Here is a 16,385-nt window from a genome sequence, read left to right on the forward strand (position 1 = left end):
AGTTTTCCAAAGGAACATTACATGGAGAAATAAGTCAAAGGATATTAAGCATACCATATACCTCTTTTAAAATTCCATAATACTCATTAGAATATTAAATTCACTGAGTAAAGAAATTTATGAATCCATTTAATTTTGAACTAGAACCCTCAGAAGCTTCTTTCCACCTATACAGATTAGCCTCTAGCTGAACTATTGGTATAGAGAAAAGTAAACTGCAATAGGAGTCAAGGGTTTTTTTAGTCCCACATCATCTCTAATTAACTGTCTGACCTTGGATGGAAAAACGTAAGTTATAATGTGGTTGAACTTTGGCCCTAAAGTTCATTTCATTTCTAACTTTCTCTGTGACATCAAGAATTGACTGAAAGTACTCAGGTGTTTATAAAATACCAATTTTTTTTTATATTGAGAGGGAAGTTTTGTTAATATTCCTAACCTACGATAAACTCAAGATAGATAGATAGATAGATAGATAGATAGATAGATAGATGAGTGCATTTCACATTTGCATGAATAAAACTGAAGTCTGCTTTCAAAATACATTTAAATCAATCTTTCTCTTTTCTATTGTCCTCATATTTTGCTCTATGACTAAAGGTGTTTACACCTAACTTATACTCTTCTGTCTTCCCATACTTAACGGAGAACTAGTCTGAGTTAGGTTTGTATACAATAGACTAGTTCTATATTACTCTTTAGGTTGGAAGATTTTCTTCTTTGCCTTACAAAAAGTATATGGGTCTAAAGATCATTTCAAACACAATAAAGAAGCTTGATTCAGGAAGACAAGATGCATAAAGTCTCAAATTATTCCTTCATATATCGACTAAGTAGAGAATATAAAGCATATCAAAGATAAGATAATACCCAGTTTTTGTATAATTCTTAGTGCTTTGCTAATTTCAAAGTACCTTTATGTAAAGTTTCCCATTTAATGATTACCACCACCCTGTAAAGTAAGCAGTACAGTGCCATTTTTATAAAATAAGAAATCAAGTCTCAGAGAGGTTACATGGCATCCTAGATGTCATGTGAATAGTAAATGGCAAGGGCACAAACAGAACTCAGGTCTTCTTAAGCTATTTCCAGCAACTTTCTCCCTCTATACAGTGGCCAAAAAGTCTCAAGCAGACTGGATAGAAGTTTTCTGTAAGCACAAAACAAATTTTTAAATGTACTCTTTTTCTTACCAACATCTTCCAGGTTGATGGTTGGAAATCATCAATGCAGCCCCTGATTTGTAGCTCTTCAACTGCTATTTGGCGAAGTCTTACGTGTACAACCTATGTCCACCAAATAATAAAGTCTTGCACGTGTGTTGAATGATGTGAATTAGTGTGCTCAATAAATGATTAAAATAATAGTCTTTTAATGCCTCTTTTCACTCTATTGCCTTTATGCAGTTTATATTTTTCAGAAATTTTCTTCAATTTGGTGTTTTTTCTTACCACAAGGTCTAATTTATGCCCCCCAAAATGAAGCTTTTTTGTTGACAACTAGTTGGTGAATTGATGCACTTGCTTGGTGTTGGGCTTTTAACACACACATCAGCCATAATAATAAATAATAGCAGCCCTTCCAATTTAACTGTGATTCATAACCTTAGTGATTTGGGCTGGGCATATTTACAAAGTGGTTGATTAACTCCCAAGTAAATTCTCTCATTATAATCGGTAAATTTGGATGATCTGACTCCGAAGTTCTAACAAAAGTTTATTTTTTATCACTATTTGTTATTATTAGGATTTTAACCTAAACTATCAAATAAGTACCTCAATTCCATACTCCGTTTTACCTGCTCTAAAAAGGGTGATAAAACATTTTCTTCAAACTTTAATAACTAATATTATTTTTAACTGAGTTTACCAATTCAAAAATTCATTGAAATCCAAGAGAACTACCAAACACTTTTATAAAATGTATAAAACCAGTGTAAGGATTCTCAACTCCTTGAGGCATAAATAGGAACTTTCTCCCCAATAACTCTATTGACCCTCTCTTTCCTGCTAGGTGTTGAAATGCTACTCATAAAGACATTTCAGTTTGATTACATAACTTCACCTCTTTTACTCTCATTTTTTAATTAAATGTCCATTTTAATACATCAACTTTTAAAAATTTTATGGTTTTTCCCTTCCCTCGAGGACAGGCAAAACCGTGGATTCGATAGTTTGGACTAGACAATGCGCAGAAAAGATCATCCTTACATTCACCCATTTTCCAGCTCTGAACTCTACATTTTCCATAAATGTACTTATTTAGGAAGAGAGTAGGGAGAAGAGACAAAGGGGGTAACCACACCTTCACCTGCTCATGACAAGATTCCATGATCTGCTTTCTGCTGGTCATCATGGTTGATCTAGGCCATTTTCTATCAACCAAATTGCTGAGGATGAATTCATGGTCCAACAGGCACTGCTGATGAAGAACTAAATCCCAAATAGCTCCTAGAGACATTGGTAATGAAAACCCAGCTGTGTCTTCACTGGAGCTGGTAGCTTCAGGCTATAATCTGTGATACAAAATACTCTGTTCCTCTTTTATGTAATCCCAGTCAATCCAGAAGCCTTAGATCTCATTGTTTTCTAAGGTTCCAACACTGAGAATTGTGGACACATGAAATCTATCCTCTAGATACTTGGGTAGCCTAGCAAGTCTCCCTTCCCCTAACCATGGAATATGCCTGTGTCCTGTTTTCTTAGACACCCTCAAACTTTAGAGCAATTACCTTGAAATGAAAAGTAATTCAGAGAAGGAAAGCAGTGGAATTATTTCCCTACTCTCCAAAAAGGAAGGAAAAGAAGGAGATAACCTCTTTGGGAATGAAACACAGCCTAAAAGGAGATCTATTTCCCAGGTTTTTTCCTAACTCTCCTTGGTAAGGCCATCAAAGCAGTTTGGTATCTCCAACATTTGAAAAAAGAGTATGCTCATATCCTGGACTTCTAACTTCATCCTAGAGAATTTACTAACTTTGGTCTCAGCAGGCTTACTATATCTATTTTGTAATCTCCAGGGACAGGAAAAATCTTAATCCATCTTTTCAATGCCATTCTATAACATGTAAGTTTTAAGCAACTGGGAAATCTTGTATTTACACTGAGCTATTAAGTGTTTATTTTTCAGAAAGCAAAATGTAAGTTCTTGTAAAAGTGGCTATCTTGAAATTATAGAAAGAAATATACACTAAAAACTTGCAAACATAAAACAGTGATGTGTGACATATAAATAAAATGCTCTATTTTTCCACCAAACACAAATGTTTAAATGCTTCCTAAAAATAAATGCAGATATAATTATCATTGCTAAGGATGGCACTTAAAAATTTTAATGTCTTGAGAAATCACTGTAGACAAGTGTTAATTGCTAAAAATGTTAATTGCTAAAATTAATGCATATGAATATTGGGTACAGAAAAGTCACAGTAAACTAAGATAACCAATTACAATCAAGAACATAAAATGCTGTAAACAAGGCATTGCATCTAAATTTGTAAAAAAAAATAATGGAAAGGCTTCAGTGAGAGAATGGGTACAGCACTGAGCATGTGTTTCAGAGTTATGTCAATTTCTAGTTCAGATCAATTTTCATAATGTTGAGCCCTACCCAAGCTGCTATAGAAATGTTCTCTCAACAATTGAAATTGTCCTGGAAAATATTATGCAGCTAGTTCTACTGTGAAGCCACCACTTCTAACTAATCTCAGAAGCATGGTCTATTAAGTCTTTAATTCAAGTTAGTAAGAAAAGGAAGGAAACATTTTGGGAATTTGTGATTATCATAGAAAATGCTCTTTGAGAGATTCTAAATACTGGACTGGTAAAGGGATTTCATGTGGTCACACATTCAACAAATATTTATTGATGAGCCCCTGCTGTGTGCCAGGTTCCATTGCTAGCTTCTGGCACTCCAGTGGTAAACAAGACTCACAAGTCTTCTGCCTCAGGGAGTTAACATGCTTTTGGGGGTCAGAGTATAAATAGTAAAGAAAGAAATTAAATGACAGAATGTGATCATTCATAAGAAGGAACAAAACAGGCAAGGCAATGACTGTTAAGCAGAGACCTGGGGGATGAGTCTGAGCTAACCAGAGGGCTGGCAGAATTGCATTCCAAGCACATGCAAAGGCCCAGAAGTGGGGAATTGCTTAGTGAGTGCAGGGAATAGAAAAGGGCAAGTGTGGTTGGAGCAAAGCAAGTGAGGAAGAGAAGGATACGAAATGAGAGCACCATGGAGAGAATGAAAACCAGGATGCGGTGGACAGAGCACCTACTCCCCAAGACCATATTCTGAAAAGCGGCATCTTTTAAGTAGCATGTTTAGAATATATGTCAAGGTGATAGTCGTTAAAACTATGTGGAAAAGAACTTGTAGAAATTACAGTGAAAGATGGGAAGACGCATAAAGAGATTAATCATTTTTCCCATGTTTTTCCTCTGATATTCAGTCCAGCTCTTCTTCTACATGTATGGGTGGCAAGAAGCTTGACTTTATCCTATAATCATTGAGAGGCTAACAAGGTTTGAAGTAAGGAAATTATGTGATCTGAATTGTAGTTTTAAAAAATAGCTTTAGCAGCTATAGGGACAATGGAAAATAAATGATAGGGAAAAGGGTAGAGGAGGGCTCTTAACTAGTCCAGTTGACAGATAATGGCCTAAACTAGAGATATGTCAATGGGGATGACAAGTGGACAGATCAAGAGGCATGGGTGTGTGTAACTGCTCACAGGGGATGGATTGTTTTCCAAAAACAAAACAAACAAACAAAAAGATATAATAATTACTATGTATCGAAGGCCTACTTTGGGTCAGGTAGGATAATAGGCTCTTCCCATATGTTATTTCATTTAATCCTCACAACACCACTAAGGGAAGTATTGCTATCAGAAATTTATGGCTCTGGAAACTGAGCTCACAGAGGTTAAATATTGTATGCCAAAACTAGAATTCTAGCTTCCTTCCATCAATCTCCAAAGTGTGTTCTAGTTTTACCACACTGGACTATATCCTAAAATAACAAATTAAGTGAATTATTTCAGCAAATGTGTAATTCCATATCTATGACATAACACAGCATACCCATATTTTGTTCAAGAGTAGTTTCTGCACTATGTTCCTTTAGCATTCTTTATGCCATTATACTTAATCTTATTACAGCCTGCTTGGGTCTGTCTTTCTCCCCTTGAGAGCAAAGACAAGGTCTGAACACACTTTCAAGTCCCAAACTAGCATAATCCTTTGCACATACTAAGTGTGAAATAACTATGCATTTGATCCTGTGCCTATGATCGTCTCTGGTAGTGATTTTAAAAACTCCCAGAAGGAAAAATTGCTGGGATTCATTTGCTGTATCATTTAAACCAAAAATATTTCCTAACTAAAGCAGAAATCTTGTCTTATTTACATTTGTATCCACTCCCAGAACCAATGACCATCTTAAATGTAATAGATTTCTGATAATTCAGTTTTCAATGAATAGTGGTTGCTATGCAATTAAGAATAATTCTTAGAGACTCTTCCTCTGATGCTACTGTTTAAGATGTTCAAATCAACCACACTAAGAGCATAATTACATAGAAACCTGATAATTTTGAGCTTGGAAGAATTTCTTCCAATAATTTTATATGCATTTGTGTAACACTGAAGACATCTTTTATTTTAAAATCCCATTTCTTTGGTAATAGGGAAATGGTTTTTAATCCCTGAAAAATGGTGAACAGTTCTTAAGGCAAACAAATGGATTTTCAAAAGTCTTTGAAAGAAAAAGCCAAGACCACCAAGATCAAATTCAAGTCAATGCTCTCATCTAATTAATTAATCTAATTTGCTTGAAAAGTGGGAAGACTGTCAATAATGTATAAGAATATTTACCACTGTTTATTTTACTTTAGCAGGATACACCTGATCAAAGGACATCACTTTTTAATTTCTTCTCCAAGTTCAGTGTCCAGGAAGAGGACCTAAGATGGTTTTGTTGAAGTTGAAACTAGTCAGTCCTTGTTTTCCATGTTGCTTCCACAGCTACACACTTAAAAAAACATTCCCAGTTTGACAGTCCCCTAAATCTGTGCATCCAGCTACATCTTTCAAATTAATATTGTGTTTCCAAAAATCAAGAGATTTAAAATATTTATGAAGCACAAGGATTCTTTGTAAAATATTTAAAGAAATCTATAATTTTGTTTGCCCTTTATAAAATAGAAATACCAGCCTTCCTAATAATGACAATAGCTATCCACTGATATTACGGACAAAGCAGAAACTCTATAGGGTTCTAGAAGGTTCTAGTACTTGGATAACATTAACCGTCAGTGCCTATTATGTCCTGTGATCTTTTATCAATCCAGGTCTGTTTTATAAATAATTAAAACCATCAAGTCAATAGGAAAAGATAAACAACCTAATAAAATATGGGCAAAAGATGAAATCAGGCAATTCACAGAAGGAAAGTTCTTGTGGCCAATAAAGATTTGAATAGTCAAAAACATAAATATTAAGAAAACTGCAAATCATTTCACAATAAAACACCATTTCAAGTACTCTGCTGGCAATACACACATACAAAGAACACACACACACACACACACACACACACACACACACATATATATATAACAAGTGTTAAATATGTTAAACAGTAAGCAGTATGAAGCAGTATGTGGATCCTGGATCTCATATTCATTGTAAATGGGAATTTGTGAAACCATCATGGAAAAAACAGTTTGGCATCATCTCATCAAGTTGAACTCCCTCCTAAATCCATTCCAGGATGTATATGCAAAAGAAAATCTTGCACATTTACAGCAGGAAATTTGGGCCAGAATATTCATAGCAACAAAATCTTGGAAACAAGCAAAATGCCTGCCAACAGAGCAGATGAATAAGCTGATTCCCATGCAATGGGAATATCACACAGAAGTCAAAATGAATGCTCTATAGCAATATGCAACAGTAAGAATGAATCTTGGCAAGATAAACTTAACTGAAAAATGTTTCAAAAAATTGTATAAAAAACATGTTACAAACAATTAAATTTTAAAAATATATTTTTAAAATGAAGGATGAGATAAAACAATATTCAAAGAAAAACAATGAAATAATTTAAAAAGGATTCAGAACGGTGATTACTTTGGGTGGGGAAGACAAGAAGATAGGATGGTGCTGTGAGTTGAATTGCGTCCTTCAAAAAAAAAAAAAAAAAAACAGTCCAAGTCCTAATCTCTAGTCCCATGAACACGACCTCAATTGGAAATGGGATCTTTGAAAATGTATTGGTTAAGGTCATGCCAAACAGGATGAGGGGTGCGGGGTGAGCGTGCTTAATCCAATTATGCCTGGCTTCTTTATAAGAAGGGGAGAATGGAGCACACACAAGTAGAGAGGAGAACGCCATATGATGACTGAAGCAGAACTCCACGAATTACCAGCAAGCCACCACCAGAAGGCCGTAGAGAGGAAAGAGACAGATTCTTCCCTACAGGTTTCAGAGGATGCATGATTGCCAACACCTTGATTTTGAACTGTAAGATGATATATTTCTGTTGTTTTAAGCCACCCAATTTATGGTACTTTTTTACAGCAGCTTTAGGAATCTAAGACAGATGGGGAAGAACACATATCAGAATAAAAGATGCTGGCAAGATACCTTGTCTTTGTGCTGATTGATAGTTTAACTGGTGTTTGTTATATTATAATAAATGAATGAATAGATGGATGCATGAACAAGTTATGAATAGACCAATAATGAGTGTGTTATGAACCCAGGATTATGAATCCAGAACCTAATTCTATGTACCTGAGGATTATTAACTAAGTAACTAAACCCTAGAGAATAAAATAGCTATTTGTTTAATAACATACAAAGGCAAGTTGATATAATTTTCATGTAAAGGAAATCAACAACCCAGTGAAGTATTACCTAAATATCCACCAAGTCATTAATATGAGTTTAGAGTTTACAGTGCTTGTTTCACGAAATATATTTTGCATACCCATGCACTAAACAAATATAAATATGTAATAACACCAGTACATGTCTTTTGTCAAACCAAGAGCATAAGAAAATAAATTTGCATTCTGGATTCTATCCTCTCCTGTCTTCTTAATCACATCTTTCTTTTAGTTATCCCTTCTCTTCACTCTAATACTAAATTATCCTCTACCAGATTATTCTCATTAGTAAACAAACATATAATAGTATTCCTAATCTTATACAACACAACTTCCCTTTTTCTCTCCTCTCTTTCATAGCCAAATTTCTGGAGGAAAAGAATCTATACACCCTGCCTCCAATTCTTCCCTTCCTATTCACTCTGTCATCCATCATAACTGGTTTTCATTTTCAGAACCCATCAAACTTCCTTTTGTCAATATCATAATTTTTTTCCTTTCTAGAACATTATTCCCATCAGCTTTTAAGAAATACTCTTTTTTCTGCCATTTTTTTGAAAAAGCTCTTGAATCTACTTCTCCCTCTGTCTACCATCCCATTTCTCTCTTCCCTTTTACATATAGCCAGAAACAAATTCCTCACATTCCCTCTTGAACCTACCCACCCAGACTTTCACACTCACCATGCCACCAAAGCTGCCTCTTGCCAAAATCACTGAAGGTATAGACATTGATAAATCTAGTGGTCAATTTTAAGTTCTTATCTTATTTGATCTATCAGTAGCATTTGATGTAAATGATCAATCCCTCCTTCTCTTTGAAACACTTTTCTTTACTTAAGATCCAGTATACACTCTCTCTGTTTTCCTCCTACCTCACAGACCACGCCTCAGTCTTTCTGGGATTGAAATGCCTCCTTATCTCTCCTCACCTCTTAATGTTGGAGGCTTTGGAGCTCAACATTTGTACTTCTTCTCTAACACCCTTAAATGCCTGGTAATTTCTTTAGTTTCATAGCTTTAAATACCATTCAATATTGACATACACTTCTACCCTGGATTCCAGGCACATCTCTACTTGATATCAAATAGGTATATAAAACTTCACATATCCACACACGAATTTTTCATCTACACCCTTAATCTGTTTATTCCAATTTTGGCAACTTTCTCTAGGTGTTCAAGTAAAAAACTTTGAAGTCGTTTTGACACATCCTTTTCTCTCACATTCCACATTTTACCTGTCATCCGTTGACTCCAGCTTCAAATTGTAGTCAGAAACCAATCACTTCTTACTACTTTACAAACTTCCTAACAGCCAGTTTGGACAAAATCTCCATCACCTCTCTCTCAGATTATTGTGAAAACTCCTCTGTACTTCCCTTGCCCCTGACTGCCTATTCTTAACACAGCAACCAGGGTGATCCTTTTAAAATTAGTCAGTTAAGGTCTTGCCCCTGCTGAAATCCCTCCAATTACTCACTCAGAGTAGAAGCAAAGTCCCTACTGGCCTGCCAAGCTCTATGTGACCTTATTCCTTCATCCCCCTTCTTAATTCTTTGTTCCATCAAAATTTATCGCAGCCACACTGACTTCCTTACTCAGCATGTTTGCACTTATGGTTCCTTCTAACCAGAAGACTCCACACCATGCATATCTCTTACCTACTTAGGATAATTGCTCAAAAATCACCTCAATGAAGTCCTCCCTAACTACCCTGTTAAAAACTGCAACCTCCTTTAACTTACTCAATAAGAGTTATAGACATCTGACACATATTTTGCTTATTTCTGTCATTATTTTCTGTCTCATCTACTGGAATGTCAGCTCTTGAAGGCAGGAAATTTTGTCTCTTTTGTTCACTAAAGTATCCCCAGTGCCACCCTAGAACAGTGCCTGGCACATATTAGATGATTAATGAATATTTGATGAAAAAATGAATGAAACAAAATATCTCTCGGTGGCCAGTCTTATCTTATTTAGTATCTCAGAAGTATTTGTCAGTGCCTCATCCTTCCTTAAGACGCTCCATTCTCTTGGCTTCTGTAACTTCACAGTCTTGTCATTGACCTCTTTTCTTAGCATCTACCCTTTCTCGTTCTCCTTTGATAATTCTACCTTTTCTGCACTTCCTCAATTGTTGATGTTCCTTGGGTCTTGGTGCTGAGCTCTCTTCCTTTCTCTCTTTGAGCTCCTCTCTAGACTTCCATTCTACAGTTTTATATGTTGATTATTCTCCTGCTTCTCTCCAGGCAAACCTCCTCCCTGGGTTGCAGACAAGTATAACTGTTGGGATGCTGGACATGCTCAATATGCCACAATATGAACTCTTGATTCCCACCCCCGACTTCGTGTTTCTTCTCTAGTCCTCCCAACTTTAAATAATACCATCCTCTTCCCAGTTTCCTCAAAATAGAAATCCAGGAGTCATTTTTTGATTTCTCTTTTTCCTTTACATCCCATATCAACAATTCTTCATTAAATTATATTCTAAAATATATATCCACTTACATCTACCTTTATTAGTCCTACCTCCTTTTCTAAGCCTCTCTTCAGATAGCAGCTAGAGGGATCACATTACAATCTAAATGAGATCATGCCATCCCTCCACTTAAGGAACTCCAATGGCATCCAGTTTCACTAAGAGAATAATCTAAGCTCTTTACCGAATCTTCAAAGACATTGTATGATCTGGTCTCTGCCTACCTCCCCAGCCTACTCCTGTGAGATTCTTCCCCTTGCTTTCTGGCTGAATCACACTAATTTATTTTCCACCTTAGGACTTTTGCACTTACTTTTTCCCTGCATGAGAATAACTTTATTTCTACTTTTTCTATGCCTGGCACCTTTAGGTCTCGACTTAAAGTCCTCCTTGGCCAACTTTAGCTGAAATAGTTTGCTTACCCAATTTAATTTCTATTTTAGCATACTATTGCATCATCCAATAGCATTTTATTTTGTTATTTATTATTGTAATTATTTTGTTATTTATTATTTTTACCTTTCTACACTGCTTAGCTCTAAAGTCCATGAAGTCCTGTGTCTGATTCAATTATATCCTGACAAACTAACATGGTTTCTGCAATATAATAGGCTCTCAAGACATACTGGTTCAATAAATGGATGGATAAATGAATGAATCAGTGTGACCTAGCAGAAAAGAATGAAGCCGTATTTTTCTGTTGCTCTATGGACTTGAAATGTTCTTTTCACCTTTATATTTTTAAAAATATAATCCCTGTTGACCATCAAGTAATAAAGCTAGCACATGACTCTTTAATTTTTAGATTGGGATGTAGGTAATTTGAAAACACTGTAAAGATGCTTTAATGTGCATGATAAAAATAATCCAAATTCACCTAAATGTATAAATGTTCCATGTTTCTTTTCCATTTAAAAATGCTATTAAGTTTATAATAAAAGTTAATTCGACCCTTTGGGGGAAATGTAGTTTTGCTTATTTCAATGACCTACTTAACTTAGTAACAAGAGGGAAAATTTGCCACTTGGAAAACAGGATAGGTCAAGAAGGCCTCAGAAGCAGTTGTAGCTAGCAATAGCCTGACTTAAGGGTTTGATGATTTGGGGTTTGAGTTGTAGCCTTTTCTACAACCATCTGTAGGGTTCTTGGCAACTCACTGAACTTCTTTCAACCTCCTCTCTAATAGAGGGACGATGCTTCTTTGTGCTGTTGTAATAATCTTATAATTGTATGTGAAAATATTTTCAAAAGTATAGAGGACTCCACTATCGTGAAGCACTACTATGTTGATGAGCAACCTTGCAAAATTGACCCTAATTCTCCTTTTCCATTTCAGAGAAGTTACAGAAGTTGAACTAGGGCAACTGGCTACATTTAGAGTATTTATCATTCCAGATAATGTGTCTTGAAAACTGTGGCATGCATAAAAGGCTCTGCAACCTTTTAATAAACAGAAAATGGGTAAGGGCAACCTTCCTAAACTATCTCCTGGTGGTTCATACCCTAGCTTTGCATTTTTTTGCAGGCCTAGAACAGTGTTGAAATTGGATAAGAGCATGGTAGAATGATTTCCTAGCTCCTTTATGGAAATGTTCACTTGTGTGCCACTTCTAAGCAGGCGAAAGCTACTTCAAAATGACAGCAGGTCAACTTGTAAGAAAGCTGAAAGAACTACACTCCTTCAGAAGTTCCAATCCAGCTTCTCTCCCCATGCCTCCTTCCTTCCCTTCTCACCTTTTCCCCTTTTCCTCTCCAATGGGAGAATGTGGGACACAAGGGAAAGGAGATCCTGGAGGGATGAAAAGAAGAGAATCATTTCAGTTCCTTTTATTTCCCCACTGAAAGCTGTGCTGCTGAGTTAAAAATATGTAATTTAGTTTCCAAATCTATTTCAATCTTTGCCTGGCCTACTGAACAGTCACAAACCATCTCATTTCAGTTCAAATCTTTGCTTTTAGCTTTATTTTAAATGGAACACAGTGAAGTTGTATAAACAGATATAAAGTAAATGCTCCACAAAGAGTAGAAGCAGGATTAGAGGAACCAGGAAGTAAATCCATATTTATAGCATACTGGTCAAATCAGAATTGTTTTCATTTTATTTTTAGAATGCCAGACTTTTCAGAAAGCGTAACATGTCAAAGAAGGGATCAGGCTTGTGGTATCTAACAGTGTGTGCTAATAAGTTTTCTTATTAATTTTCAGTGGTGCACATTTATAACATCATGTAAACAAACTGCACATTTTCCACAGGTGAGAATTTGTATTTTTCTTCACATTTGGAATATTATGCATTTACAGAGAATGACCCACTTCTAAAAAATGAATCACATTTACCACAAATATTTATGAGTAGAGCCAAAAAAAAGTGCAAAGTAGTAAATTTTTAATGGTTAATCAACTATTAACACAGAGTAATTCAATCTGGCCTCATAAAACTATAACAATATCCCCAGGTGGGTAATGCAAATCATTTGGCATTAACAAGTAAAATGACTAATAATGCCCTTGAGACATTTTAGCCATGTTGCAGTTAACTAGAATCCAGTAATGGCTTACATAGATTGATTTCATTCATTTTATTGTTTATATAATGTAATTGGGAAAAGATAGATGGCAAAAAGGTAAAAAGGAGCCATCTGTAATGGATCCAGTTGCATCCTAACCAATTGGGAAGATATTATTTTACTTGCAACATTTAATAATGAAATGATATACTCTTAATTATAACTTTCACTTATTTTTCAGGTACATCAATTCTCTAATGTATATTTAAACTACATGTGATTTGTTACTTGTGTTACTTTTTGCCCTTTACTTGAAACATCAAGTTTAAAATCTTTATGGACAGATAAATCCATTTTTAAATGATATAATGTAGCTTAAATGATATTATATCATCTGAAACATTCTCCATAAAACTATTTTTGATCTAAAATGATAATTTCCAAGTCATGTATGAAAGATCATTCATTGACAAATTATTCACTTTTGTAATGAAGTCTGTCTTCAGATCTGCATGAAAGCAAATGCAGAGCAGCCTACACCTGGAGAGGCAACAAGAACCAAATCAGGAGATTGTCATCCTTCTCATCCCTCTTTACCAATGCCAACACACAAAGACTGAAGTAATACCCTCAATGGCTCCCCATAACCTCCTGAATTAAATCCATAAAAAAAATGGTCTGGAATTCAGATGACCTGATCCCAGCCTGTCTCTAATTTGCAATGTGACTCTGTATAAATCACTTTTCCTTTCCATTCCTCAGTGTCCTCATCTGTTAAATAAGAAAAATGAGACTAGATGGTTTCCAAAGGGTGACCCAGCTCCACTCTATGCATTGTATCTTTAAGGATGTTTTCTAACCTGAGACCTCACTCCCCCACCCCATCTAACAAGAGCAATTCTCTTCAGCCTGTAGGACCACATGCCTTCTACTATCTAATGTTGTCCCCTATCATGAGAATGTCTTTCTCCCCTCTTTTTCACTTTCTCTATTCTCCCATCCATCTCCTCTACATCCTCAATACAAAGTTGAAAATTCCTCTGAGCCACTAACATTATGTGATACTTGTCACATAATGTCTGATACTATCCCAATCTCCTTGTGTGTGTGTGTGTGTGTGTCTGTGTGTGTGTGTGTGTCTTTTCACATACAGCCTGACCTGGATTCACATCCTGCCTCTGTCGCTTACTAACTGTGACCTTGGACCAATTACTTTCCTAAGCCTCTATTTCTCCATCAGTATAACAGGGAAGGTAATAACATTCTCAGAGTGGTTGTGAGAATTGAACAGAGTACTGCCTGCAAAATACCTGGCACATATGAAAATGTCAATAAATAAAATATTAATGGTCATTATTAGTGTCATTTCTACACTAGGATATAAGCTCCTTTAAGATAGGGCCCAAGTCTTTTCCAGCTGGTTGGCTCAGGGTAACTAGCTCAGTGTTGTGGAAAGATCAAAGGGCTTTGCAGTCAGAAGAACTGGGAGGACCTGGTGCTGGACCCTAGCAAGTCACTTGCCCTCTCTGAACTGGACTGGGTGTCTGAGGTCAAGCATTGCATCTTAAGACTTCTTTGAACCGAGTGCCTAGCACAGTGCTTGCAGTATAGATGCTCATTAGGTAGGCAAAGGAAATATGAATATGAAAAAGGGCAACAGGATGGTTAAGGTGGATATGCCTCAAATAGGCCTTAGATAAATATTTGTTGAAGGAAGGAATAATTCTGAAACACCTGTGGTTCCAAAGTCTTAGGAGACAAGTAAATGACATCTTTCCACTGAAAGTAAAATCCATCCCTTCTGGAACAGGATAGGACGGGGTTGTCATCGAGAGCACGGCAGGCAGCTCGGCGTGTGCCCCAGAATTCGTCGTCCTAGGTTGAACACAGGGTCGTGGTTTTGGCAGAGGTAATGGACACGTGGGGAGGACAAGGGACTTCGGAGCAGCAGCCTCAATGGCAACCTGCTCTGAGCAAAGTGGCCGACCTTCAGCGAAACTTAACTCCGCGCTCACGGGCTGCAGCATAGCTGGGCTTGGTCTAGAGCTCAATTCCATTTTTCACGTTTCCCCGCCAACCGCCTCCACTGCATCAGTCAGGTCCCAGGAGGTAATACTACTGATGGGGGATAGGCAAAAGCCCTGGAGGGGGCAGGGAGAATGGGGAAAGTACTGTAGGGGGGTGGCTGGCGCATTCGTGTCACAGGTCTCAGCAAGGGTGAGGGGAAGAGGAGGAAGAGAGACAGGAGAATAGGAGAAAAAGTGAGGGAGAGAGAATTTTCATTTTTGCACGCGAAGCATACCTAATAATATTCCCACAGACAGACAGACAGGCAGACGGAGAGAGGGAAAGACAGGACACACTTGCGCGTTTGAAATCGTTCATACCCCCAAATCCGGGACGCAGCCTGTTGTCATAACCATCGAGTAAACTGTCCAGGATGCGGGTAAAATTTTCCGGGCATAATTTCTCGTCCTTTTGGTTCTGTCCTGTGTTTTCGTTTAAACTGCAAGCGCAAAAAAACGAGGCGAAGGGGTTATTGTACGAACCGATTAGAGAACAGGTGGAAAAGGTTTATCTTCTAGGGAGAGATTCGCTTGCCCCAAGCTAAAGGAGGCAGATCTGGGGGCTGGGATGTGGGGGGGAAGAAATGGTGAGGAAAATCTCAACCCGCGCACACGCACCCCAATACCCACAAGCTCGTTGAACCCCGCGCCTCTCCTGCTCTCCGGGTCTATGAGACCACAGAAGAGCCTGGCTCTGGCCCCCCACCTTACAGTGGAGACGGGAGGGTCTGGCTCGCCCTGGGAGAGGCCGGCAGCCTGAGGAGGTCGGTAGCTGTCACTTCTCCACCTGCCCCCTGCCCCCAGCACCCCAGAGAACTCACCAAGCCGCCAGGCACAGGAAGCGCAGGAGGGCGAAGCTGACCCCGGTGAACATCGCGATCGCGGGCACCTTCTTGGCAGAAACCATCTTTGCAACATGCCATACTTTAAGCGTGTTCACGTTTCCAGGCTCTCAAGATGCCCTGATCAGGGTGCGAGGAGAGGGCAGAGAGGCGCTCCGTGGCGTGCGCACACTCGCGCTCACACTCGCCCGCGCTCAGCCAGCCCGAGCCACGGTGGGCGTGTGTGTGCACGCGGGCCCGGGGGAGGCGGAACCTGCCTTTCTTCGCCCCCGGCTTTTCTCGCTGAGCTTCCAATGTGTATGTGGAGCTATGTATACCTCTCAACACCCTTTCGTGCCCGCACCGTAAGGATTCTGGGGTTAACATTGGCACGCTTGCGATGCAGAGCTGAGCAAGTTTGTCCCCATCCTCAACTCTGGGGAGGAGGATGAGGGTCCCTCAGCCTCTCCTCCTCCTCCATCCACAAACCTCCATCCCCTAAACTGGGCCCCGCCCACATCAATGCTTAGCCTCCACTCTTCGTTCTCAGAACTCCGCTGGGATTTGGATCTAACCAATGAAGCTCTTCTCGTGTTAGCTTGTGCGAGAAATGTT

The 16,385-nt window shown here is 38.0% G+C and overlaps 1 protein-coding gene across 3 annotated transcripts in view; it reads right to left on the bottom strand.

Annotated features, from left to right (window-relative positions):
* GABRA4 (gamma-aminobutyric acid type A receptor subunit alpha4) overlaps positions 1–16,073 on the bottom strand; it is a 73,142-nt gene extending 57,069 nt beyond the window's left edge. For 2 of the 3 annotated variants that reach the window (XR_005215850.1, XM_037829728.1), the window contains exons 1-2: positions 15,771–16,073; positions 15,271–15,389 (exon numbers count right to left, since the gene is read on the bottom strand). Coding sequence is in view for 2 of the 3 variants with exons in the window: in XM_037829728.1 (XP_037685656.1) it covers positions 15,271–15,389; positions 15,771–15,856 (205 nt within the window). In the remaining variant the exon portion in view is untranslated. The remainder of the gene's footprint in view (positions 1–15,270; positions 15,390–15,770) is intronic. The other variant, XM_037829727.1, reaches the window with a different exon arrangement.
* Between the last annotated feature and the right edge of the window lie 312 nt (positions 16,074–16,385).

This window comes from Choloepus didactylus, chromosome 3, assembly GCF_015220235.1.
Source record: "Choloepus didactylus isolate mChoDid1 chromosome 3, mChoDid1.pri, whole genome shotgun sequence".
NCBI lineage: Eukaryota > Metazoa > Chordata > Mammalia > Pilosa > Megalonychidae > Choloepus > Choloepus didactylus.